At 43.0% G+C, this 26,704-nt stretch overlaps 2 protein-coding genes across 3 annotated transcripts in view; both read right to left on the bottom strand.

Moving 5' to 3' along the window:
• The window catches only part of rnf43 (ring finger protein 43), a 75,191-nt gene extending 53,900 nt beyond the window's left edge, over positions 1-21,291 (bottom strand). For both annotated transcript variants that reach the window (XM_085797404.1, XM_085797405.1), the window contains exon 1: positions 19,690-21,291. In XM_085797404.1, coding sequence (XP_085653530.1) covers positions 19,690-19,911 — 222 coding nt within the window. In that variant the 5' untranslated portion in view covers positions 19,912-21,291. The remainder of the gene's footprint in view (positions 1-19,689) is intronic.
• A 975-nt stretch (positions 21,292-22,266) lies between these two features.
• Positions 22,267-25,407, bottom strand: hsf5 (heat shock transcription factor family member 5). The gene is made up of 6 exons (XM_085796805.1): positions 24,919-25,407; positions 23,670-23,990; positions 23,458-23,549; positions 22,969-23,346; positions 22,625-22,741; positions 22,267-22,508 (listed from the first exon to the last, which is right to left on the bottom strand). The coding sequence occupies exons 1-5, from the start codon at positions 25,382-25,384 to the stop codon at positions 22,661-22,663; spliced, it is 1,338 nt and encodes a 445-aa protein (XP_085652931.1). The 5' UTR covers positions 25,385-25,407; the 3' UTR covers positions 22,267-22,508; positions 22,625-22,660.
• Positions 25,408-26,704: the final 1,297 nt, after the last annotated feature.

The raw sequence follows: 26,704 nt of genomic DNA, 5'->3' as shown, positions 1-26,704 counted from the left end.
ATCAACATGCTGATTGTTGGACTCCAGAACATTTACCTCATCTTTTTTACCCCCACCCCCATCCTCTGTGCACCGGGCCAGTTTGGTTCCCACACTCCCCTTTCTGTAGCAGGCATCACTGCTCCCCCGGCCTTGCCCCCACAAAAGGGCCAATGAGCAAGTGATGTCACCGTGCGGAGGCTCGGCGCTCATGCACAATTTCACATGCATGTGTTGTCACAAACATCAAGAACACACATTCACAAAACCTGCTCCGTGGATGCCACCACCCCCTACCTCCCACCCCGTCCTACAATGTCACTGTCATTTATCTGATTCATTCTGCAAACAAAACGGATTCACTTTCACAACATGTGCAAACTCCACAGATGATTATGTGCCCGCATGTCGCCGCCTGACATTTATCAACAGTAACTTGAAAGTTTCTTTTCTAATATTTGAAAATCTAAACACCAAAGAGTGAATAGTTTTACTGTCATTAAAGAAACTGCACGGTGAAGATGGCGCTGTGTTTGTAAGTCAGAGGAGGAGGAGGGCACTGAAGAACATTTAGCTAGTATTTTCTAATGGTTGCCAAAATCAGATCATGTGATATTTGTGTATTTCAGGATGGTCACAGTGTCAGATCAGGCTATCATAGTTATAAATTCTCACATGAGACATGGAAGGAAGGCTACACCCTGAACCTCAACCAATTGCAAAGTGTCTGGGATGGTGCCAAGGACGACTGCAGAGTTTCACCTCACAGTTCCAACAACAAATTTTTATGAATGAAACTTAAGCTGAAACCGTATCTTCTCACTTGGGGGGGGGCACTGGGTTTTGTCTTCCTCCTTCCAAGTAAGAAACAGGCTGAGCCGAACACACACAGAATGCAGACAGTGACTCTGCATCCTGTGTCACCGTGATTAATTGGGTATAATGCTCCCGACCCGAGGGTGAACAGTCACATGGTTACACTTTCACTGAGATGAAATAAAACATTGTTCCATCTATGTATTTAGTAGAAGAAACTATCAACCCAGCGAAGGCATTTTTAGCTGTAGTAGCAGCAGCCTCACAGTATTTTCAATTTCAAGGGGAACAGCATAAGCTAACCACATTATTTAGTGGGGTTAGAGGGTTAGACGACAGCCTGTCAAGGACTGGAGCATCCACGGTGTGCGAGCCAAGATGCTACAACATCAGAGTTTAGAGTAACAGCACTTTATTTGGTCTGGAGAAGTTTACATTCCAGCTGCTCCACTCAAACTTGCTTAAGCTTGTGTTACATTTGCCAAACACATCAGTTATTCTTCAACCTTCAAATTCTTTCCTTTTGTAAAAGTGGAGCACACTGTTTGAAAGAGGCAGAGACGTAACCAGAGTGTTGATGGTCCAGTCATGTTTACACTGAGCATCCAAACCATTCAAGGACTACGCTGGAGCAAATAACAGTTTAAACTGATTCTTATTTATAATACTATGGTGTATTATACCCTAATAGTAGGACTAGCAGCTGAATGCTGGGATATAAGAACTATCCTATTCTTTACTTCAATGTCTTTTAAAGGGATCATCATGGATCAGAGATCAGGGAGATCACTGTTTGTCTGGAACATGTGGTTTTAGCTTCTGTGATGTAGGCGGCCATCATATGAACATGTATATTCCACATGAATCAACCTTGGACTTTTCAAGCAGCATACACATACAGTGTACTGGTTAAAGCCAATAAAATCTTTCACTGACAGCAGTTATTGATGGATTCCAGTATTTACTACAGTATGTATGTCCTGTGCTATTATGGAAAGTAACAATGTCAGTTAAGAGGGGGGGCAGGGTTTAGAAACACGTCACATTTAAGCTTTTTCCCTATGTCCCACATCTGTTATGCCGGGCTAATATCAGACATAATGTGGTCTGAATCAGGTATTATAAAGACTTCCAGGTCAATTCAGTAAAAAACTCAGAAACTTTGCTAAGAACTGTCAGCTGCTCTTCTTTATCCTCACGCTCAGGCACAGCGTTGCTCTTGTGGCTGCTTTATTGTCGTTCCAGCCCCCCTCCTGGCTTCTCAAGCTTCTTGGCAGAATAAAAGGCCTCTCTGATCAAAGGACCCACAGACAGGTTCCAACTGAAAAACCTGCAGCTATCAAAATGGTTTGTTTATTCTGCATTGCCATGACAATATCAGATAAGAGATCTAAAAATATAAGGGACCAAAAGAAGCGGGTAGACGATGACAGAGTAAAGCGTGCAGGTTACAATGAATCTGAATCTGTGCAGCGGAGGAAACAGAGGGAGATAAAATGGGGAAATGCCTGTTTCCATTGCTACTGGATACAAACAGTGGCAACAACAACACAGGTCTGGGGTCAGCTGCTAAAGCCTGTGCGTGTTCTTATTCGTCTTCCATTCAAAGCAGAATACCATACATAAATACTACCTAAATACCATTATGCTATGCATTTTTCACTAATTGAATCCATAGATTTTGGCATTGCCGACTATTTCCACTGCTGGAAAAACAAACTCTGATTGTGGTTTGAAAATAGCTGATATAAAGAACCTTTCATCTATTTACATTAGATAAGCTGCGTGAATAACAGCAAAAACAGCGAACAATGCAAAGTTTCCAAGCCGTATCTCAAGTGCAATGAACAAAGGACAGTGACACTTGCAATAATGTAAGTTAATGCATTTGCTTTTGTCAGACTGTTAAACAGTTTGACAACCTGTTCAACAGCAACTGCTAAAATCTCCCTTTGCAGCATTCACTGCATAAATGTTGGTTTTCTCCTATATGACATGTGAAACAGACTCAGACACAAGAGGGGAGAACGGCATAGCTGAAAAAGCAGGTCACTGTGTTTCCACCATACCAGGGCACAAAGCACTCGAGAGTTAACTGCGGCGTTAGGTGGGGCTGAGAGGGAGAGCTCGCAGTGGGCTGCGTGGTGGAGCACACCCCTGACCTAGGTGGCCAATCATCAGCGGGGAAGCTGTCACACTGAAAAATGATTGACAAACCACAGCTTTGACTGTTGGTGAATGCTAAGGAGGGGACACGTACTGCATACCCATGCAGCTAGGGGAACATAACTCACAGCTAGGGTTGCCTCCCATGTCTCCAATGCCTCCCATTCAGACCACAGCCATGCAATACTATACCTGCTAACAAGGCGGCCTGACATTCTGCCTCCACTATTTACTTTCCACTGTATTTATGATCTCTTGTCTATTCTGGAGCCAACCCTTCTTGTATTCCCTTTGATTTCGCAGCACATTTCCTTCCGTTAAAATGGTATTGCTTTACTGTGTCAATGATTGCCCAGCTCTGGATCTGAACTTTTGAACCTGGGAGGCAAAGGCACTCTCTCTTATATGGTGCACGGAGGTGAGGCATGGAGAGAGAGAGAGAGAGAGAGAGAGGGCTCTGGGTTGGGGGTTAACTCGTTTACGATTCGCACCATAAAGCTTCCTGAAAGGTTGGTCAGGCTGAATAAGCAAGGATATATTAACCTTTCACCTTTTCCAAACACCGACAGTGTAGAGTCACAGGAAACGGCCCGCATGTCCATGTGTGTATTTTGGGTGAAACTGTGTACATGCCACAGTGTACGTCGTCAATTGGCACCCAGACATGTCTTTCTCCTCCTAAAAAAGCAGGTGTTTGTGCAAGCTGTCCCCCGAGAGACAGCCTGGCTACGGTGTTGTGAGATTGTTCCCACCTGTGAAGATCAAATATGAGACATTTATTATACAGGGGGGACTTATCTACTGCTCCCTATCAGATCGGCTATGTAATGGAGAAGCCCTGAACGGATCCACTTTCACTGCCCTGAAAGGCCCGAGAGGTGACCCAAAAGAAAATCATTATTTGAGAAAACAAAAGTGTTGTAGGCGTGGAGGAGAAAAAAACCTCTGAAGGGTACTGCCCTCTCTCCTCCCTGCTCGCCATGCAGACTGGAACCTCTGTGTCGCCGCAGCGCGTTATTGCGCCCGTTGTGTTTGTGTAGTCTAAGTAGTGTGTGGGTGGTGTGTTTGAGCTCTCACCAGTCACCAATTTTCAAGTTGTGGCTAATGAGACTGTTTAAAGCACTAACAGTCTTCAGGAGGTGATGAGTAACCATATATTTTACACATAATTATGTACTGGCAACAGCCTGACATTTAAACTGGGGAGTTGTAATTTAACCATATTGGGGACTATGCATCATTGTGCACCTTCTATTATCAAGTCTTTAGCAACACCCAGCTGTAAAGTGCTGCCACTGTTTGTCCTCTGGGCACCAACCAGACACCAGGGTAAAGGATGCCGGCCTTCTCAAAGTCAAAGCTGGCTCTCCACTTACCCGTCCCTCAGCAAAGGTCTCATGCAACCACCAGCTCTTGCCACCGTGCTTGTATGCAAACAGTTATATAACTAACTACAAAGAGCTGTGCGCCACAGCGAGACACAAATCAAATGGGATTACTGCCCACTGGCACACAACATAAAACAGGTAATATAATTGTAGTCAACGCCTGTAAAATCTGTAGCTGTTGTGTAACTCTCAGCTTTCGAACAGCGTATGACACAGCGCGCTGGCGTGTTAATGCACATTCACATGTTGAGGGCAAATAAAGAGTGCAGCTTTCTTGTTCTTGAGCAATACTATCGGTGACGCTCCATGGATGTCTGGGTTTATCCACCGAAGAACAATAGCATGATATTCTGAACAGGTATTCATGGTCCCCTGAGGTTGAATCCTATTGACCTTTTGTGATACTAAGTGCCAATGGCTGGTCAAGTATCTTAACATCAGGAGAATCTGACCACATTTGGTGATCCCTCGCCACCATGAGGTCGAACATTATCATTTTTAATTAAATAGCTCATTGACTGCGGTGCTGATTGCTGATAATCATATCAGCACATCATCAAGGTCACATAATGATTCATTATGTAGCTAAAATAACTCTGCTGCTGTTGTGTTTCTTAATCCTTTTCCTCCACAACATTAAAATCATGGATGATAGAGCAGAGGGTAAACACCGCAGTGCTTATTAAAAGCTGCAAAAGGTAAAGGCTTTGATGAGAAGCTGGTTGTCTCCGCGGCTTTGTCAGGGTGGAAAAGGCCAGGACTTCCTGCTGTGGGGAGGAAGTGAGCTCGGGGAGAGGGAAGGGGTGGGCGTTATCTCTCCACATTAGCAGGCTCCACTGAACCAACAGAGAAGCACATGGCCCGAGGGGCATCTGACATCACACTTTCAGATACAGTCTGTGCCACACACACACTTCAAAGCGCTTTTATATTTACATATCAATTATGAAGAATTAGATTCCAAGTTCCACACTTCAAAGTATGATATGCTTACATGCCATCAACAGTGCCATGTGTACAGACAGATCCAGGCTATGGGTGAGAGCACCTGGCTCAAATTGGATAAGGCAGCCACCTGATCAAATAAGCGGCATAATACACTATAATAGGAACAAACAGACACATATTCACTAGATTCAGCTGGCTGCTATCAGGTCGTCTGGCCTACATTTGCTTGAAAAACTTCTAATAATAAATACAACTCATACGTAAGTGTACTTTTCATACACTCACTCTCTATGCGATCCAAAATTAGACCGACAACAAGGCAGCCACGTATCAGTGTCAACCAACAGGGGGCATGACAAATACATAACCCTATGAACTCTAAATCTGGTTGATGATATTTGATTCACATGTGCCCAATGTTATTCAGTCTTCAGAAGTGAAATGAATCACTTGTGACATGATGGCACGGAAATCAAAGACACAAAATTCACTCTATGAAAGTTGAGATGCTCTGTACAGTAAAGTCAAGAGTTTTATTTGAAGCATGCACACTAAATTATATCAGAACAAGTCAAACATCTTGAAACAAGGGCGCTATCTGTATCTGTGATCATCTCACACACAGGTTTGCGGCTCGGCGTATAACTTTCGTCAAGTTCTCACAGCGTCTCGTGTCATTTCAGGCCCAGCTAGGTTTCCCGCCTGCTGGCCTCTCCACCCCTACACACACACACACACAAATACATGCTCCCATTTACCTAATCATCCCCTCTGTATAGCTCCTGCTCTCCACTCACCACTTGTCAGATTGTCTTTGTGCTCATATCCAAGCTGTGCAGACCTTAGTTTGCATACCTGCCTGATTTTTCCTGCCTACGTGACTTGGATCCTACCTGTACTGTAGCTGCTGCTTCTTTGTACACTTTACCTGCCATCACTGACTCTGCTCTGCTTTTAGGTCTTGTTTGTCTTAGAATGTGATATTATTAGTGCACTTAAAGCTTCATTGCATTATTTCATTATACACTGACAACAATGTTAAAACATATCTTCTGATCTTAAAATAACTGATTACTATTTCCTCAAATAAAATGTTTCTTGTGATCATCATCACCAACAAATTGGTCAAAATTCGTGGCCATTCTTCACCAGCGTCTAAATGGATTAATGCGGATAAAGATTCTGTCCCAGTTGGCTTATCCATTATTTTGGTCATTTGACTTTTGAGTTAATAAACTGATGTTAAATCTGATTAGCTGATCAGTAGTGCCGTCTTCTTTCTGCGTCTGCTTCCTTCATGGACAGTCTCCATCAAAATCAATTGGGCGGTCAGACAGGATTTTGCCAAACCATGAATTAAAAGCCATGACAATCATAATGTTTGATATCTCATGATAGCAACATAATGGGAGTCTTTGTTTCGCAATAATGGGCTGATGAAATTGTCTAAATGTGCACAAAATTGGGATTTATCAGGAATAATTTAATAATAAAGTCATGATAACAATGTATTGGTAGTGATAGCAAGTTCCAGTCTTGTGTTATGGTTTTACAAGGTGAGGTGGTGCTTTTGTTTACATTTGGATCACAGACGGCGCCTATTATGATATATATAACTGTAAAAGAAATTATCAGCAGCAACTTTGACAGTTTTATCATTAAGATGAGGAATCGCATTTAAAATACTACTGAAAGCCAATATATTGAATCAATATAGGCTCTCTTATGACTTTTATGTGTCACATTATGTAGAGCAGAAGCGTTATTACAAATCAACAGGTTCTGTGAATAAAAGCTAAAGCAGCTCATTTAAAACACAGTTTTTACAGGTTGTGGCGAAACAACACAGAAAATGAGAAAGAAAATAAATGCAAACTTATTATAAAAAAAGAAGTGTGAGTGGGTGAGGTACCTACTACCTGCCAGGGACAGTTTAACTAACATGTGCATGTTCAAGCAGGGGGATTAGAAGAGAGAGAGTGAGAATGTGAGGAGGCGGGAGAGAGAGGGAGAGAGGGGGGGTGAGAGATGGGGAGACAAAGCAGGAGGGAGTGCTCAGATAGTGCTGCAGTGCTGTGGGATAGGTCTCGAAGCAGAAACTGTGGCTGTGGCCTTTTTGGAAGGACTCCAGGGCTTGTAGTGCAGGTCTCCTTTGATAATGGGCCACAGTATGTGTAAGAGTGTTGGGCTGCAGCCAAGGTACACAGCCTTTTGGTAATAGTTAACAGAGTGGGCAAACAGTGGAAGTCAGCGGCATGAAGGTAGGTCAGGGAACTGCAGTAGACACACTGTATATACCCCACCACTCCCACCCCTAACTCCCCCCCCCCTCCCCTCCTCTCTCTCTCAGATAGGTCTTGGCCCAGCTCCTGTGGCTCTTAGGTTTTGGACTGGAGCTTCATAAACATGCTGTTGACTCAAATGGGACAAAATGTTGTAATGAGCACTCAACAGGACTTTCTTCATAAAATACTCCAGGATGTAAACAAGTCCTCTGACAGGGTCACAGGATCTAACGGCCCTCCGATCGGGACTGCTTTGAAAGTCTCTTCATTCCCACTTTCATGTGATGCAAACACTTTTCAGGAATTTGGGAGATAATCATAACAGTGCGGCGTAGAAGCACTGACAGATCCATAACTGTGAGAGGACGAAGGTGCTTTTCATTTCCACCGTCAAGTGCTGTGAATACACACAGAGATATAGAAGACACTGAATAGACTGGGGGGAACATTCCAAGCATGTACAAACACACGTGAGTAAAATGGAAAGAATGCACAAAAGGATTAATTGAACACCTACTCGGAGAGGGCGAAGATCAAAGCTATGGACGAAGCTTCAAAGTAATGAATCCCTCCATTCTGATTCTGATTCACTACACATTTTCCCCCCTCGTGCTCTGCTGCTTTACTTCCATGCTGTTATATACATTCACAAAGACTTTAAGTGCTCTGGAAAATAAGATTTTGATTCAGTGACATGAGTGGAACATTATGTGTCATCTGTGTGTCCACGACTATTAGTGGCTGACCGTGTCACATCTCATTTGGCAGAGATCATAAATGTTATGTTGTTTCTTCTCCCGCAAATGTTGGCTTGTCTCGGTGATTCTTCATGGTCGGGTTTACTGGTGGTGGAAGACATGCTACGCTTATGCGTGTAGGTGTGTGTGTGTGTGTGTGTGTGTCTTTCTTTCAAGTAGCCCCGCAGTCCCAGACAGTCCAAGGACTCGAGAGTGGTAGACATGTCATTACCCAATCCTCTGCCAACCTGCTGCTCTAATCTCAGAGTGAGCAGACCAAACACCAAAACCACACACAGCTCTGCTTTAGTCTTCAGAGCTGGCTTTCAGGGCTGCTCTGGTGTAACGCTGTGCTAACGCTAACCTAGAGCCCAGAACAAAGAGCAACACCATGCTCCGCACCACTCCCCCACAGCAATCTGGGGGTTTAAATAGCAGGCTGTGAGGGAATGAGGCTTGGCAGCTTCAGTCACCGACAGACCATCTCAAAAGTAGCACCAAAAAAAAGCCCAATATGACTCAATGCAGTCCTAAAAACAAGCCTTGTTAGCTGTCAGGTAGCTGTTTTGGAGCGGCTCCCACACGGGAGGTTATCAGGTGAACGGCCCTGATGAGACATCATGGCCCTACTCGCTCAAACACAGACTGCCTTTTGATCTTCCCGCCTGATTCCAGTCAACTTCTGCGCACCAAGGGCAGCTGACATTGAAACAGCAAGGATCTGTTTTTTGTTTTTTTTTAACTTGGAGGCTGCAGGAGGCGTAAAGTTGGACTTAATGTAAACACACAGGTTATGTAACCCCTGTATTCTGCTGCTCTATCATTTCCCTACAAAGTCCCCGGGCTGCGGTCAAGGCTATTTGAAGAGAATAATCTGAAAGTATGCTGCTGGCATGGAAACGCCAAGATAGTAATGCATATTTTGCTCAACAATGAGATCATTTGTGTTTCCGCCGCCGTTACTGTTGGCTTTACCACACTCCAGAGGGTTAAACAAGAGCAGAATCGGCGACTGTCCCAGCCTCTCTCAGAGGAGAGAGCACCCTAAACAGCAGTCTGTCAGCATTCTTGCTGGGTGCCAAGGTATTTACTTTGGACAAGAGAGGGAGGCACTGTGAGGGACTGCTTCTAATTAGGAGCAGCCAGTCAGGAGGTCATGGCCAATTGGAGCGGGTCTCCTAGATACACAGACCTCTCCTCAGGGTTGTTGGACAGCACATCAAGCAAAGTCTAGTTTGGGTTTAGTTGCTTTTGGAGCGTGCAACAAGGTCAGCGCATGGCTGTGCTGAATCAGTTATTCCACCTGGGGTAAGACTAATAAACGGCTGGTGGCAGCATTGTTGTCGCATGCTTTAGAGGAAGCGTCCAACTGTTTGAAGTGAACAGAATATAAAGCCCTAAAACAGCGTTACAGTGCCTATGGAGCCAATGAAAACACTGTTATAAAGAGCACACGGAGCCAGAGAAGTTTTCGGGGCTTTACTCCAATCCATATCATTCCCCTTCCCCCTTAAGCAAATGTGCATTTTATTTCTCTCTGGGACATAATCTGTGACAAAATGAGTTTCCAGCTGTTACTTGTCCTCTGTTATGCTTGTATCAGGATGCTTATTGGAGCTCCTCATGCCTCCACATGTCCAGAAGATAAATTCTAATTATTTTCTGATAAGGCGTGATCCAAGGGGGCTGTACCACAGCCAGCCGTATAATCCAGACACACCCCACGGTAATCAGACCTGATCCAAAACACATTGGACCCAAACAGACCCTCGAAGAGACAGAAATCTGACACATAAGCGGCATGATTCACAATCAATTAACAGACAGCCACAATCACAAAGAGTAATGTCCTTTGACTAATGCAATTTGTTTAAATGCTTCAAAGGCTCATATACAGAAAAAAAAAACCTTCTCTACCAGCAACAAAATAGCCTGTAGCCACCCAACCAACTTTTCAACCCATTTGATATCCATCCATGAATACATTTCCTGAACATAATAATTTCACAGCACAGACAGAGTCAGACCTGTGGCGGCAGAACTAGATTCTGCCCGACCCAGTCAAACTAGTACCCCAGTTCTGGGCTGGATCTCAGTTAACATGGCACATAAAGATCTGTACTGCTACACTCAAGCGCCTGAACATCTCCCCTCTGATAAAGACCTATTTAGCCAGCTGGATTTATGTGGCTTGGATCCGGACCACTGCCCTTTAGTGCAACATTCACTCTAATAAACACGTAGAGGCAGGTTGAGAAGTGGTACTGATGGCAGTAGACAGGCAAAATGTGCGAACATGCATATGTGCATATACAGTGACCATGTGACAGCGGCTCAGATTCTCACATCAAGTCACATGGATCTTTTTTTTTTTTTTCCTCCTGCAACTGTAAGTGCGCATTTTCAACAAAAGAAAACTCCCTGAAGGGAATGAGGAAAACTCTTCTGGCAGGTGAACAGAGACCAACACATCAGTTAAACATACCACTGTGGCAGATATGCTAACCCTTTGTCTAATTCAAAAGCATCCAATTTTCATTTAGTCCGACTGAGAGAGCAGCCATCTATCATGCTGGCAGGCATGTGACTGGATGTATGATGATCAGTCATGTTCACAGAAAACAATCATTCACCTCCGGCTCACACAGTAGTCATTAAGAAGAGGCAAGCAGCTACAAAGGGTCGAAAAACACAGCTCTCCTTTGAGCCAGAGAAGAGAATGAAGGTATTTTTCCATTAACACGTTTTTATTCCATGATGCACTACCTGCCCATACAGACTAGAGATAGTTAGTTCTACCAGGAAGTTACAGCTACGTTGTTTGCATCAGGCCGTCGTAAAACAGGAACACACACAAAAAAAGTGGCTTTGGAAGTTGTGTAACTAATTCTGTGTAAAGCAACTAACAAGATACAGATACATCCACTTTTCCTCCTTAATAATCCATGGAATCAAACTCCTTTTACGTGCTGCACTGGAAGTGTACCATTACTCTGCTAAGTGCCTACTTACCCACAAAGGATTCACAGGAAATGATGCAAGCATGTAATTTCATTTCATTGATCTCAGCCTCATTGTTTACTGTCCTCTCTCATAACCCTGCTGCTCGTTCACATTAAAAAAAACATTTGATTTTTATTGAGAAACAGTCACAAGAAATGTTGCAAGTTTTTGAAAGCTTTCTAATGTGCATGTGGTGTTTCCAAAGAAGTAGCTGCTCAGCACATGGGACTCCTTATTCTATCCCTAATGTTGGCTAACAGCAGAAGCACACACAGTTCAACAATTTATCCTTACAGAATGGGATACATGTAGAAAATGTGTGGGAACAACAAGGACATAAATAAAAAATATCAATTTAGATTAGTATGAAAATTGAGAGAATTTAGAAAGTTGGCCTCTGGTGAGCAGATATCTAATGTTGAAAAGAGTGTACACATCTACCTGGCTTCAGCAGAGCAGCAGCTAACATGAATAAAACCATAGTGGGTGGCATGTGGCCTTCATAAGAGGGACAGCGTGTTACACCACCAAAAAGCTCATAATGAAACATAGTAAATATTTGAACAAGTTTGAAATAACTTGTGACAATCTTGGTAGTGAGACGTTGACATTATCAGAGAGTGTATACAGTTCAATCTAACATTGTGTTAAGCTTTTCTATTGAAGTGAATCAAACCTTGCATGGAGCAGGGAAGTATGAGGACCATTATCGCAGATAACACTGAAGCCTTTCTGAGCAGAGGGCAAAAAAAAGTCAGAAGAGGACATGCTGTTTGTTGTTTGGACGTGACCATGTGACTTCTGGAGACATAAAGAATTTTTTTGTCAGCAGCGTTATCTCCCTGGTTCTGGGGTTACAATATGGCTTTTGTAGTCATGCAGCAATGAAAGATCTAAGTCACTTTGATCCCGCTTAATAGAGTTTGGTAAATGATCTCAGTATGGGAGCTCCGCCTCCTGTGCGCACACACACACACACACACACACACACACACACTGGACACATTCACAAAGGCCGTCAGACCGTCACACAGGTGAAAGCTCTTCTTCTTGCGGATCGTTGAGCCAAGCGTTCAAGCAGAAAAGTAGAAAATTTGCTTCCACTCAGAAGACTGCTCTGTGCTCACTACAAATTCGGCCTTTCTTGACAATATCACCGTGCAGCTCTGACACAAAGTATCCGTCGTAAACACGATAAGTTTTTAGCCCGACATGCGGGAACTACAAACTTATGGCCATTTATAACACATGAAATTACATTGCTGGGAGGTGCTACTGCTACATTTGCCAAAGCGGCGAGCAACAAAGCCATACAAAAAAACATGTCTGAGAGAGTGACTGAAGGAGCCACAGGGAGCCAGAGAGAGGGAGGGAGTTTGTCAGAGAGCATTTATCTGTGGTATGGTGATGACTCTTTTCCTCCAACCTCTCAGCAAACTAAGCGCTTCCTGCCTTTTGAGTGCATGTAGCCATTTTTGTCCTTGAAACTAAAGCACATGCAATGAATTATGACCATTTTAAAAGAGCCATCAAGGAACAAGAGAGGGCAGGTTGGAGGAGAGGAGGTGAGAAGGAAGAATTTGAAGCAGCAATCCAGGAAGAAAGAAGGGGCTAGATTAGCAGAGAAATGAGAAACTGCGGAGAAGCACCGGAGCCTTTGATGTTGGACGGAGCAGAAAAGGCTGTTCCTGCTGCTACAGCCTGCACAAGAAGTTAATGACTGACTGCACGATTAAGTCAACACTTACACTATCTATTGAGGCATTTGGCTGAAATGAACAGAACTGTCTCATGATAAGACGGCATGCACAAAATGATGACAAACGGTGTGGAGTTCAATTCAATGCCACGGCTCAATCTGTACATGTAAACACAAGCACAGAAGAGACAAATCAACATTCAACAAACTGTATGTGCCCTGTGAAAAGACTGACTATCTACAGCAGCGGTTCTAAAAGTGGAGTCTGCGACCTCCGGGGGTCCCTGTCATTTAAATAAGATTAGATTGTATATTTTAAAAGGACATGTGAAAACGTCGACCTGCTGGTGGCACTGGCTAAAAAGTGAGATTCATCCTCTTGCCATCATAAAAAGTATCATGGTAATCCATCCTGTAGTTGTTGACATTTCAGTCTGAACCAAAGTGGTGGACAGACCCAGAGCCAAGCTGCTGGCGTGGCTAAAGATAGGAATGATTGTTTGATTTTGATGTGTTTACATTTGCTAACTTTGTCTAAGATGCCTCAGAGAGAAAGGAAAGTGTTTAATCAGTATCAGATTTACACAGTGTTTACTTTAGTCATTCATGAATATTTATGTAGAAAATGAAGGTTTAGAAATCTGAGAAAACAGAATAGTTAAGTTTCGTTTTTTTTTTTCTAGAAAGCTACTGTTTGGAAAATGAATGTCCCCTGGTTCTGGATCATATGAATTTGCGATGTCGTGTAATCCCACGCAAGCCGGGTATACCCAATAAAAGCTTCCTTTATTCATTCGACAACTGTACAAATGGGGGAAAATGTAAGCAAAGTTATACAACTACTTTGATAAACCTATCCCTGTGATCATGACCTTTCACCTGGGGGAGAATGCATGAACGGACACGGCCAACTTTCCCATCAGTAGCATCCAAAATCTCCTGCCATATGGTGCAATTGTCATCTGTTGCAACACGGTTCTCTGTAAATCTCTGTAAATGTGGCCTTGATCCCCAGGGAAGGGATAGCTTGGCCTCCACACCCGCCATGGATCAGCAGGCTTTCCTATGTGCACCCACTGGATCGGTTTCAACTGGAAAGAGACAGGTGCTTCAGTTGACCTGCACTGTCGGGACAAATTCAGAAAAGGTCACACAGGATACCCAACCCCCCCGGGAGTACAAAAATGCCAAGTACTCTCAACTATTTATCACCGGATGTTTTATGTAATTGAATTTCACTGATCCTGAATGCACCCCGGCCCCGACTGGCCCCCGACTGGCCCCCTGTCAGGTACGGTGACATCAAAGGAAAATATAGGTATCTGTGCGTATGTGTAAGTGTGTGCGTATGCTCTTTCATGGTCAGCACTGACTCATTCCTCTCCATTGTGACGGATGCGTGGCTTCATAATGGCACAACTTAAAAGAGCTGCACACTGCTCCTTCAATGCTCTGGTGGTTTCTCTGAGGGACAGACAATAAAAGCAGCTCGAATGGAAGAAAGAGACAAAGCCTGCATCATTAACATTTCATTTCAGTGTGTGTTTATGTGTGTATTCTCCACTCCGCCACTCCATCTGCGACCAATGAAGTGTATGAATGTGAAAGCACACACACATAAACAGCGGTGGTGTGGGAGGACAAGCCTTCACTTTAATGTGAAATTTTGTAATGCTGTTTGTTTCTGCTGATCTTCTCTTTTCTCTCGTCTGTCCTCTCCAATTCACCCTGTCTGTGGGCCGGTTCAAGGACAAGTCCGAGTAGTAATGCCTTTACCATACTGCATTGTGCGCATGTGTGTATTTACTGTGTGCGTGTGTGTTTGCATGCTCTACATGGGCGTGCTACAAAGAACATGGAATAAGGTATGCAACTCTTTTGCACAAATATGTGTGTGTGGCGAGTGGATGAGTGAAACAGTGATAGTGTCAGAGTGCACAGTGAAGTAGCACAGGCCTTCCCTAGTTACTTGCATGAGGAGAGCTATGAAAAGTAGACAAGAATGTGTTGTATAACATTCAAGAATTCCAGACCTGGTCTAATGACTTAAAAAGAAGGGGGCCGGCAGGATTAAGAGACTTGCCATGTTTCCCTTACCTGCCTCTCCTGTCTTCCTTGTGCTGTTGAGATGTTAAGGAACATCACAACAGCCATCTCTTGTGGAAGAGGGTGGACAGGACAGCGCTAGCCCCTGCTTCCTGTGCTGCAGGCTGCGGCTTTGTCAGATCCCTGCTCAGGAGAAACCATTAGTCCAGAGCTTGTCTGATAGCTTGGACACACATGGGGGTCTGCGTAAGGCAAGAGAGCCAGAGGCAACACAGAATTGTAGTCTCACATCACATGAGGAGGGACATAATAGAAAAGCAATAGCAGGCAGAGCTGAGCTGAGCTGATGACCATATGGAAATACAAAAAAAAAAAAAAAAGACAAACACACGGCGGATCTGTGCAAGCTGGCCGTGAAAGGAACGCGAGCAATCTCTATATCAAGAGCAGCGAGCATGTTTCTGATGTTAGGCGCCGCGTTTAAAAGTCGACGACTGACCCTGAATGTCCTCACTTTCTACACAAACAGCACTTAATCACAGAAAAGTCGGCCTTCTTTTTAACAGATGCTGTGGCAAAGCAGGCGGAAATTGTGAGCTTATAGCGATTTCATTCATTCCTTTATTGGACTGCCAATGTCACCGAAAGCCAGATCAGATGAATGGGGACGTGACTCTACTGCTGTGTACGTTGAAGGTCTCATATGGTGTCCATACCGGTGGACAACATGGCGGCGCTTTGCGTGCCAGACATGATGACTGAATGTAAACTGAGGATTGCACCAAATTCAGAGCAGGCCCGTTCCCAGTCTACTACTGCTGCTGCTGCTGTCACTAACAGTGTACAGAAGACACAAAAACAGACCTCAGTGAGTGGATCTGTTTGCCAAATGTGGGAGTTTATTACCTGCAACTTCCAGATTCATTAGCAAGTAAATAATAGAGGAGATTCAAGTTTCAGTAAAGCCCAGTACTCCTATATTAATCCATTTTACTGTCAACATTCACAATTCATTCACATCCCCATAACTAAACATATAAAATCCTCCAAAGCCTAAATGAATTAGATGTTGCTTCTTGTTCATGACGTAAATGAAAGCAATCCAGAAATTTAGAGAGTTAAGAGAAAGCTCCAGGCTCCTGCTGCAAAACATTCAACATCTATACGTTCCAGATACAAACTATATGCGCCGCAGCAACCTCAGCAATGTAAAGCAGCGAGGAGCCCCGAGGAGTCCTGCACAGGATGTTATCTCATCCAGGGAGATAGGAAGTATGGACAAGAAATCTAGAGGGAGGGGGAGGAGTGGGCCCATATGGGAAGTGCAGTGTAAACAGTCTCGGTTTTTAATCATCCCAGCTCACGTTCGGAACTGGACTCGCTTTGATGTTCTCCCTCAGCGCCCCCTCCGCCCTCCCATCCCTCGTTCCCAAACGGCCGTACGGAGGGCCAAGCGGGGGAAACGTGCAGATAGTGTCCTCAGACAGTCAAGGGAGGCATTCAGTACTTTGTGGGACACTGAGAAGGGAGACGAAAGAATGTGAAGTGCAGAGTTAACTGGTGTTCAGTCAATTGCTGGGCCTGCCTTAATTATAGCTGATGTATTTAAGGGAGCTCTCAAAGGTCAATTCAACATCTCAAAGTACAAAGACCCAAAAATACAGCGTGAGGAAGAAAAGAAAGTCAAGATGGCTTTAAACTAAAATAGGTAGAGCTTTTATAATGTCCTTTAATTGGGCACAATGCCTGTTGGAGGTTAAGCTTCCAACTCCTTCTCCAAACAGAGTTGACAATCCTGTCAAGTTTAAAGTTATCCCATGAGCCTTTGCACTTCTCCCAAGGTCTCTATGAAAGATTTGTTCTGGAGGAGGGTGAGAGAGTCAAAATTCCTCTGTATTTGTATTTGTCCAAATAGTGCTGGCCAGACCCCAGCAAGTGTTCCAATGAACGTGTTCATTCAGAGGACAGGGCATACTTCCAAGGAGATCACAGTTTAATAGATCAGAGGGAGATACGTACCAAAGCAAAGTCTCATGACTTGAATACACAGATGAGGACTGGGGGACTTTTTCTATACCCTGCCCTGAGTTTGTTCCTTACATGCATTAGCAAACAGGATCTTGAGGTATATACATAAAAGGGCCGCTGTAGCTCCTGCTCCACCTTTACTAAACTTAATAATGGCTAAAGGCGATAAAATGTGCATCTGTACTTTTTTACTGGCAGATTAAAAGGTGAATCTCCCTGAACCAATAGACTGGGAAAGTGTCATCAAACCTAATTTGTTTCTATGGTTAAACAACACACATTAATAGGCTAGGTGGTTATAACAGGGGAGAAAGAGGACAAAAACATGGTCAGAGAGTTTATCTATAGAACTCATCCACTGGAAGACAAGAACATAAAGCGGGAACTGTAAAGCAGCCTGCAGAGGCAATGAGGACCTGTTGGAACAGGCCTAAACTGCAACAAAGAGCATCCTGCAGCACAACACCACCTCTGTGCACTGTGGGAACAGCCCGGGAGGAGAGAGAGAGATTGACAAAACTATACCTTTCTAGCTTTGGACAGAACCACAAACAAGCAAACACAAGCACGGACTAAACCAGCTCTACTGACTTTTTAACCTGCATAAAGAAAAAGAAAAAAACACGGATCTTATCAGCAGAGGATTAGACTGTCGCCATCTGACAATAGCAGAGATAAAAGTATTAGCCGACTATGGCGCTGGTGCACTTTCCTTCACACCTTTAAGAAAATAAAGCTAATACTTCTCAAAATCTTGATCGTGCCACATCACCCCGTGTGCCAGCTTACAGTATGTGCACCCTGCACAGTATGTTGCAGAAGATCTGGTGACAGGGGGTTAATTTCTTTCCGTGCATTTACAGCAAATTTATATTGAGTCCTACTAATCTGCACAAAAAGTTTACTAGGTTTTATGGGAAAAATTAAAGAAAGCTGGAAATCCCAGAAAGGTGGAAGTGTCTTTGATCTCAGCTGCACTGTGTGTTGCCAACATCCCACACAGACACATTAAAGTCAAATTGTTTTAACTGGAGAGGAAAACAGGAATGGCTTTTCATCGTCCCTAATACTGGGCTTTCTCCATGGAGAGGCCATGTAAATCCTTATCAATTATGGCAAACTGCAGCATCTGGCTCGCCATTCACCGAACCTCCCACACCTGGTGAGTGAAGAGAGACAGGATTGTACAGTACCTCACATCTGTCATCCTGTTTCTTTGGAAACGGCAAATAAATTGACGCAGCCAGGCTTTATGGCCCGGGAACCTTAATCCACTCCTGAATCCTAACTATGCACACTGAATAGGCTGCATACTTTACATTTGCAGCGTAGTGACACAATGTTTTCTGAATGGTAAATAAATAAATAAACACTTTTCTTAAATTAGTTTTGCACGGGTCTAAACATGATCAAGTCGTGCTCTTTTCTCAGTCTTCAGACACTCTTTGGTCTTGAAAATGTTGAAAAAGCATATGATGCCATAAATAGTTAATACAAAAATAAGCTGTCACCTTACAAAAAGATACACCCACAAAACCTGGCAATCTCAACAAAGCCCCATGTTTTTCAGGCAAGTAAAAATAGACTGAACACAAACTAACCTCAATAACACCTGTATGTCATCACTATTGTTAAAGGAATTTAGATATTCTGTCATCACATGCTGAGTGCTGAGTGGAAAGGGCAGTATTGTGAGCAGCTCTTGGAGAGATACGGAGCGCTGTAACCCATGGTCACTACAGTATTTTGATAGTGTGTAGCAACAAGTACAGGTGCTAACATCATTTGGTTTATCAGACAGTGGATGCTATGTAAACTGTTTTTTGGGTCACTCCACAGAGGGATTGATGCAATGACAGACAGGACAGCATGTTCTGAAAACTAATTGCCAAATTAGTGCTGTTTACATGGAGTTCTTTTAATCTAAGGACATTAATGTTGAACTATTTCTCTCAATGGTCCAACAGTAGTGGAGATAGAAATAAACCCTGTGGCTTTCTAAAAGGCGTCCTAAGGCATAACACCATTTAAACATGTTTTCAATGCTCCACTGTGGGAGAACTGTTAAATTGTGTTATCCTGGTTTAGGGAGGAATATTTTTGATTATCTGCCCATTTGTGCAGCTAGTGGGGCAGTAAATTATCTTCTACAATAAAAGAGCCAAGGAGAAAGTCCCCTGGGACAATATGGTTATCAGAGCAAGGGGGTGGGGGGTGTGGGGGGTAAATGTATATCAAGGCACCAGGGATGCCAAGTGGTAAAGCGGTCTTTCAAATACAATACATGGGCCAAGACACAATCTTCCCACACTACTTTAGTCTGAGCAAAGTCACTGAGACTCTCTCTTAACAGCTTTATAACCGCTATTCACTTCACAGGGGAGCCTGGAGAAACTTTTGGCTCGTGAAACAGCTGAACAACTCTGACAACAGGTGCCCACTCGCACCCCTTAAACCGTGCCCTGCAAAACCTGAGACAACTCCTATTTCTTTTTTTATTATTATTTTATTTAAAGGTAAATTTAAGATGAATGATGAAAGAGAATGGGAGGCCCTGGTTGGGTAACAGCATGTACTGTTTTGTGCAACCTTACCTGCATTAGTTTTCCCTCCGCGTAGCCGGCACTTCCTCCCACGAACAGCCCTTCCAGAGTGATGGGCTTCCCCGTCGGTTCGTTCTTCAGCAGTGTCACCTTGATGACCGCTCGGAGGGCCGGCCGCTCGGACTCCAGGCCCGGCTGGCCCAGCACCACCTGCAGGGCCGCCATGAGCAGCCACGGCCAGAGCCCGGCCAGGCGCCGCTGAGGGACGGTCATGGCCTCGGCTGTAGCGGCGGTGCCCGGCCGCACATGGTGGACTTCAAAGCAGGGGCAAAGCACCACGGATAAACAAGAAAAATATCTATGTACGTCCCACTTCTTCTTTCCGCCTCGACGACTAGTGCGAAATAGATACAATCCAAACCTTTAAAGCTGGAGGACTGCCAGCATAACTCAAACTCATAACTCAAACTTCCATTCAGCACCCAAAGTTAATATTCAAACGCTACACGTTATAGAAATGCGTAGGCTATCTCTCAGTGCCCACATGGAGCCAGCCCCCCTTCTTTACAGAAATTGATATCTTTCAAGATAAAAAAAAGAAAAGAAAAGCTATAGTGAACTTTTTTATCCAGTGTCATTAATAAGAGTGGCTGAACATCGCTTGCACAAATGCACCATGAAGACACGTTGTGTTGTGCTGGAGCTTGAAGTGTGCATTGGTTTCCAGCAGCCTGGTCTTCATGAGACAGACAACAAATGTCCTCATTTGTAACGTGTTTGCCTTAGAGTTGAACTGTTGTATCCTCTCCCAGAAGGGCAGATCCTGGCAACACTGTATCGATCTTCATCCGTATCCGAACTACTACTATTATTATTCTCTCTCTCTTTCTTTTTTTTTTTTACTACGGTGTATAGCAGTCACTGTGCCTTACAATCACATTTTGCAAGCGAACAGGAGTTGACAAACAGCGTCAGAAGGCAGCACGTCCCGTGGGCCCCACATTTTCTGGATAAATCCACTGAAAAGGCTGGAAAGCGACGACTTGAACTTCAAAGGCTGTGTTACAGGTTGCCGCCGGAAACTTATAAGGCATGTTAACAGATATGCAGTGCCAGGCGGTTGGGTAATATTTTACAACGAGGAGTTGCGAAAAAAAATAATCCTTAGAGAAGTTAAATTCAGTACTCCGTGTTATCTTATTATTAACCAAAGCAAATGGACCGTTGCCTTACTTCACATACAACTTGGTAATTATACTGGGTCCGAAACCAAAGCGACTTCTGTAACAGACCCATCAACTTATTCTCAACAGTCGGCACTCATTTAAACATAGGAGTCGCTGCTAAAAAAAAAAAAAGAAAGAAAAGAAAGGAAAGAAAAAAAGAGAAAAAAGGCATTCCCGAGTTCAGTGCCTCCGCTGCACTGTGAGAAATTAGATACCATCCTCCTGAGAACACCGAGGGAAAATGAATCGTTTATCAAAAATCATAAACGAGAACGGAGAAGAAACACTACACAAAGTACGGAATAAAAGTGTTCCAAACTCCTGGTGATTCCCATTTAAAGTTGATAATGTGGAGAGACACAGTGTACAGTTATGACACCGTCCCAAAAGTCTACCTCCCGGACTCTCTTTCGCTCCCCTGGGATCTCATTGACAGTCTCTACCTGCTCACTGTCCTGCTGCCTTCAAGTGCTGTCGGAGATTTCGCTTGTCTAAACAACTCCGGACTCAAACGAGCAAAAAATACTTGGGAAAATGGGAATTTGTGCCACCCGTTTAACCATGGTGAAAGAGAAGTCATGTAAACCATTAAGTTACATGTGTTTCGTGTTATTAAAATAATCGTGTTGTTAGAAAATGCGAAGCAATGGTTGCAGCTGGCATTCACGCTTCAATTACTTTTTTTTAAATGCACTTTTTACAGGATGTGTTTTGTTTAACAACATGCACCAAAATGTAACAGATGGAGAAAAACAGCTATAGAAATAAAGCATTTGGGGCTTCCGGGTAGCACCTGAAGGCAGCATTAGATGCTGAGGGAGGAGCGGACGCACAGTAGCAACGCTGATCAACAACGAGTGAGTGGCTCCCTCTAGTGAACACAATCATACACAACCAGAAGCCACTCTACACAACTGCAGTGCTGAGTGACAAGACACTGAAAACAAAACCATCCAGCTGCATTATGGGAATTAAATTCTAATTTTAATAACAATACTTGTACACATGTGCATTTAAAACACTTAGATCACAAGTTAAAAAATACTGCACCTACACCTGCTGCAAAAATTAAAAAAAAAAAAAAAAAGATGGTGAAAATACCATCACCTATGGGTCATTACTTAAAAGCAAACAGTCACTAACTGATTTAATAATATCAACATTTTCATCAGATTTAATATTTTCTCCCCCATTAGTTTGTCACAACCTCTTACGACAAACCAGTTATTATAAAAATGTAAGCGAAATGTGCATATTAAATAAAATGGGGAGATACTGAGTTTAAAAATGTATGAATTTACTTTAAATTAAAACTTTAAATTACAATTCTTTAAAAACCATCACATGTTAGCAAACATGTTAGATAAAATTGTGTAAAAATGTAGATAAAGCCTTACAATTTATTTAAAAAATGTACCATGGTACAAGTAATTCTTATACTTAAAACAATAAGTATATCTTTGTATTTTCCAAAGCCACTATATGAATTATACATTCCAGTACTTTAAAGAAAAAAGATTTAAATAAGAACACACTAACACCACAAATACTCATTCAGAGAATAAGGTCTCATTCTAGTGAAACTTCACTTTTACACATGACATCCTCAAGACTCTGTCACATGGCAAATCAACATGTTGATATCTAAAATGAGAAATACAACCAATTGTCAGTGAACCTGCTGCAGTGATGACTTGCAAACATACATTCAAACTAATTTAACTCTGAATGTGCTGCCTAACAGATTAGTAATATCTTACCTACATATTTGGTGTACGTCTTCAGGAGCTGCTGTTCTACGCCTGACTAGGATCAGAGGGAGAGACGCTAACTTTGACCTCTATGACCTCCGTGTGCTTTGCCTCATCACTGATAACCTTTCCAGGGTACAGAGAAAACCACAGCAAATAATGTACATGTCTTCTGCTAAGCTGGTACACATTTTGTAATGGTGTGCATACCATAGAAAAATAAAACTACACTTCATTAATGAATATTTAAAGTTGATGAAATAGCCTTCAGCTGATCTTTCCTGGCAAAGTTTCTTGCCTTCATTAGAAATCAAAGTAAACGTATTCAGAAAATCTCCAGTGGTGAGGCTTACCTCAAATATGTCGTCCTCAGGCATTTGCTCAGGTACTGAAACCACTGATTCCTCCTCCTGTCTAATTGCATCTCTATTGGCATTGCCTGACACTGCCATTATAATGGGTCCAGTACAAGGGTTAGCTTTAATCACACTAGCAGGGCTGTAGGACATCATGGGGTTGGGGATGTTGGAGGGCAGCTCTGCCACAGGGCCTGGCCTCTCGGGGGTCGGAACTTTAACTAGGCAGCTATTGGGTGGAGTCTGCATCACTTCATCAGCAATCTGGAAAACTGTATCCAAGTTGATGTCCCCTCGTTTCACCTCCTGGTTTGCCTTATTCTGTAAGTCCTGGTGTTGGTTCCCATAACACAACACAGTCACAGGATATCCTCCCTAAAGAAAAGTACAGGGTTGTAGTATCCATCCTCTTTGATTGATAAAAGTAAAGTATTGACAAAATTCATCGTAACTGATTGCAAGACAGAGTGAATATAATTTACCTACCTGGTAATAACCATGGGGAGGGAATGGCCCTGTCGGAGTCCCACCTCCTGCCATGTGTGATGCCACAAGGTTTGGATGGTAGCACTGCCAAACTTCAAGAAGAACACAGAATAATATTTTACATCACAAAATGTTTTTTTGTTTATTAGCAGCCTACATTTTGCATTCATATAAAGTGTTGTGAAAAAAAAGCTAATGTACGTCATGCTTACCTGGGGATTGGTAGCGAGGCTGATACTGTGCATTTTGTGGTACTGCGGTGAAACTTGGATTTCCATTGTTTGCACGGACCAGTAGGTCCTGCTGAATGTGCACACCATTAGAGCCTGGGGCTCCGCCGCTGTACTGGTGGCTTAAAGGTGCTGGTATCCCTTTGTCAGTAGCAAAGACAGAGGGAGAAACTGCCGTCCCGTAGCCCCTTATCAGGTAACGTGGCGGGACTGGGGTCCCACTGTGTGCTGTCATAGGATCAGCTTTACGTGGACAATAAGGATGAGCTGATTCCTGATGTGGGAGGCAAGGTACTGAATTACCTGCAGAAACAGGAAAAAGCAAGTCATGATAGCATCCTAGACAGTGGTTGATATTTAAAACAGTGTCCTGATACTGTCTTACAAGAAGAAAAAGTTTATGAACTCTTTGGAATCACCTGTTTTTCTGCATTAAGGTGATCTGACCTTTATTCTCGGTTAACACAATGTAATTAGGACAATATCAATTTCAAACAATTATCTATTGTGTCATTATTGACACACCCATTAAATGTTCACAATGTGGGTGCCGTGCCGTGCCAGTGGAAAAGCGCCAAAAGTAACTGAACCCTTGAGTGTAATCACCAGGCAAACACTCTCTGGCACCACAACCCTCAAACAAGAGCTTCCAGCAGCTCCTGGTCAAACCTGCACAATGTCCGCATGTATCTGAGCTGTCCAGGCCCAGAAGCAGCAAAGCAGCAACTCATGATTCTCCCTCCACTTTACTAAACCTTTGGGATAATGTTTTCATGTTGTTATGCAAGTCCCATTATCCACCATACACAGCAACATAGTTTTGTGTGGTGCTTTTGGGGTGATCTAGATACTTTCTTGAATACTTTTTCCATCCTACTCTGTGAATTTTAAAAGGCATTTTCAATATGGACAAAAATAAGACAACAGTTTGTGCCATTCCTTATAATAGATGCATTTGTTCATTGTTCAGGGTAACCTGGATGAAGCACTGGACCATCTTTTAGGCCTAAATTCTACACTAAAAGTCCATTTACAGTTTTCTTGCCAATTTAAAACTGCAATTAGGCTATATGCTGGAAAAAGATAGCTCTCTGACGATTTAAATGTCCAATGTGTGGGTCACTAGCAGTCCTGAATAAATTGTTCAATTTTATAGTATTATTTCCTATCCCACAATAATAACAAATCATGCAGTGGTACTTGCCCCGTTTCAGACATTTGCCATCACCACCTCCACTGTGTCTCATGTATCGACTTGGGGGTCGGCAGTTCACGTTCAGACCAGCTTGCATCTTGGCTTTGTTGTCGACAGTGAGTCTCCTCAGGCTCGCAACAAGTTCGGGGTGGTTCCGCTGGAAGTTGGGGTTGTAAAAATGATGATAGGTCCCATTGTCTCCTCCGCTGCCACTGTTTCGTTCTTTAACATTAATATCGGCCTTCCTGAAGCCGTACAGGTTGAGCTGACGGACAAAGCTGGAGAAGTTGTGTGTTTTGAAGCCGTCTGCGTTGTCCTGGGTGGCGCTGGAGGGAGACAGGATCTGGGCCTCGAAGAGCTGTTGATCGATGATGACAACCTGGCCCAGGCTGTCCCAGTGGATTGCTTTATTGGCCGGGTTGTTCACCAGACGCCACAGTTTGGCAGGGAAGTTGTTGGGATTGATGCTATCAGGGAGAGAATCGTCACCGACATCCATCATAATTTTTTATCTGTAGAAATGGAAACAGAGTTGGTGAACAAGAGCTGAATCACCTCACCTTAAAATAGCATGCAAACTATCACCTTCCACCTGCACTTCAGCACCCTGCACACGGACCTGACACTTTGACCCATGGACACGGCACTTTTGCACGAGCTTTGCTCTTTTTTTTCCTTTTAACTTTAGTACTTTTAATACTTTTCAGAAGTATTTGGTTATGCCTTTCTCAAACTGTCCTTTTATTTATTTATTTAACTAACCAATCAATCAATCAATCAATTAATCTGTCAGCCGTTAACTAGTTAGCTGGCTAATCCAGCGGAACACATTTGCTACAAGTTACATAAATATGTTGTAGTTTAGCATAACATTGCACACTTTGATAGTTAAAAAATATATTTTTTTAATTAGGTAGTATACTGTCATAAGGAAGCTGCCACGACATTAATTGACTTGAAAAAAATATAACTCAGTAAATTCCTACCTGAACTAAAAGTCACAGAAAATGCTAATTTTAACGTTCGTGATTGTCAGCATTAGCTAACGTTATAGCAATAACTTACGCCACCAACAGCTCTGCAGTTAGAAATATTTTTTTAGCACAATAAAGATGGTTTAGGTTAGATATGCTCTGACGTTGCCTTCCTTCCTTTTTGTGCGGTAAGATTTTACCAAAACTAAAATTAATAAATAAATCAAAAACAAAGATAAGCTTACCTGGATAGCCACAGAAGACCAAACTTGTCCTGTTCTCTAGAACCGTTGGAAGTTCCCGAACCGTTGAAAAACTGTTTGAGTCCAACGTTTAATTCGGAGCCAACGGCCACGAACGTCCAACAGAGTTCAGCTACCAACTGTTTTATGTTCTAATGCAGGTTTGACTGTCCACTCAGACGGGACAGACTGGTGGAGGGGAAAGTGTTTTAAATACTTATCTGCTTTTGATTCCCGAAGTAGAAAAGTGCAGTGACTTTCTGCAATTCACTGGTGCAGATAAAAAATATATAGGCTATATTTTGTGTTGTGTGTGAAGGCTAGGCTGTGACATGCAAAAGTTTGGGCTCCCCTGGTCATAATTTCTGTTAATGTTAACAGAAGATGAAATGAATGATCTCCCAAAGGCATAAAGTTATAGATGACAAATTCCCTTTACATTTTAAACTTTTTTTTTTTTTTTCCATTTTTCAAAATGACAGAAAAGGAAAAGGGCCCACAGCAAAGGTTTGGCCATCCTGCATGATAGTAGCACCCCCTTTGAAAACTATCACAGAGCTCTGATACCTTGGTCAAAGTCATATGGGTCAAAGTTATCTAGCTCAA

This window comes from Trachurus japonicus, chromosome 14 (genome assembly GCF_045865225.1).
Source record: "Trachurus japonicus isolate A0001 chromosome 14, Traja_1.0".
Lineage (NCBI taxonomy): Eukaryota > Metazoa > Chordata > Actinopteri > Carangiformes > Carangidae > Trachurus > Trachurus japonicus.
This window is presented reverse-complemented; position numbering and strand designations above follow the sequence as displayed.

Bases quoted from the DNA above. Each gene is read 5' to 3' on its own strand.
- hsf5 (XM_085796805.1), bottom strand. From the start codon at position 25,384: ATGATGGATGTCGGTGACGATTCTCTCCCTGATAGCATCAATCCCAAC. The intron at 23,347-23,457 runs GTAGGTAAATTA...ACTTTTCTTTAG, and splicing joins CTCCCCATGGTTATTACCAG to GGAGGATATCCTGTGACTGT. The intron at 22,742-22,968 runs GTAAGCCTCACC...TACCCTGGAAAG, and splicing joins CTGAGGACGACATATTTGAG to GTTATCAGTGATGAGGCAAA.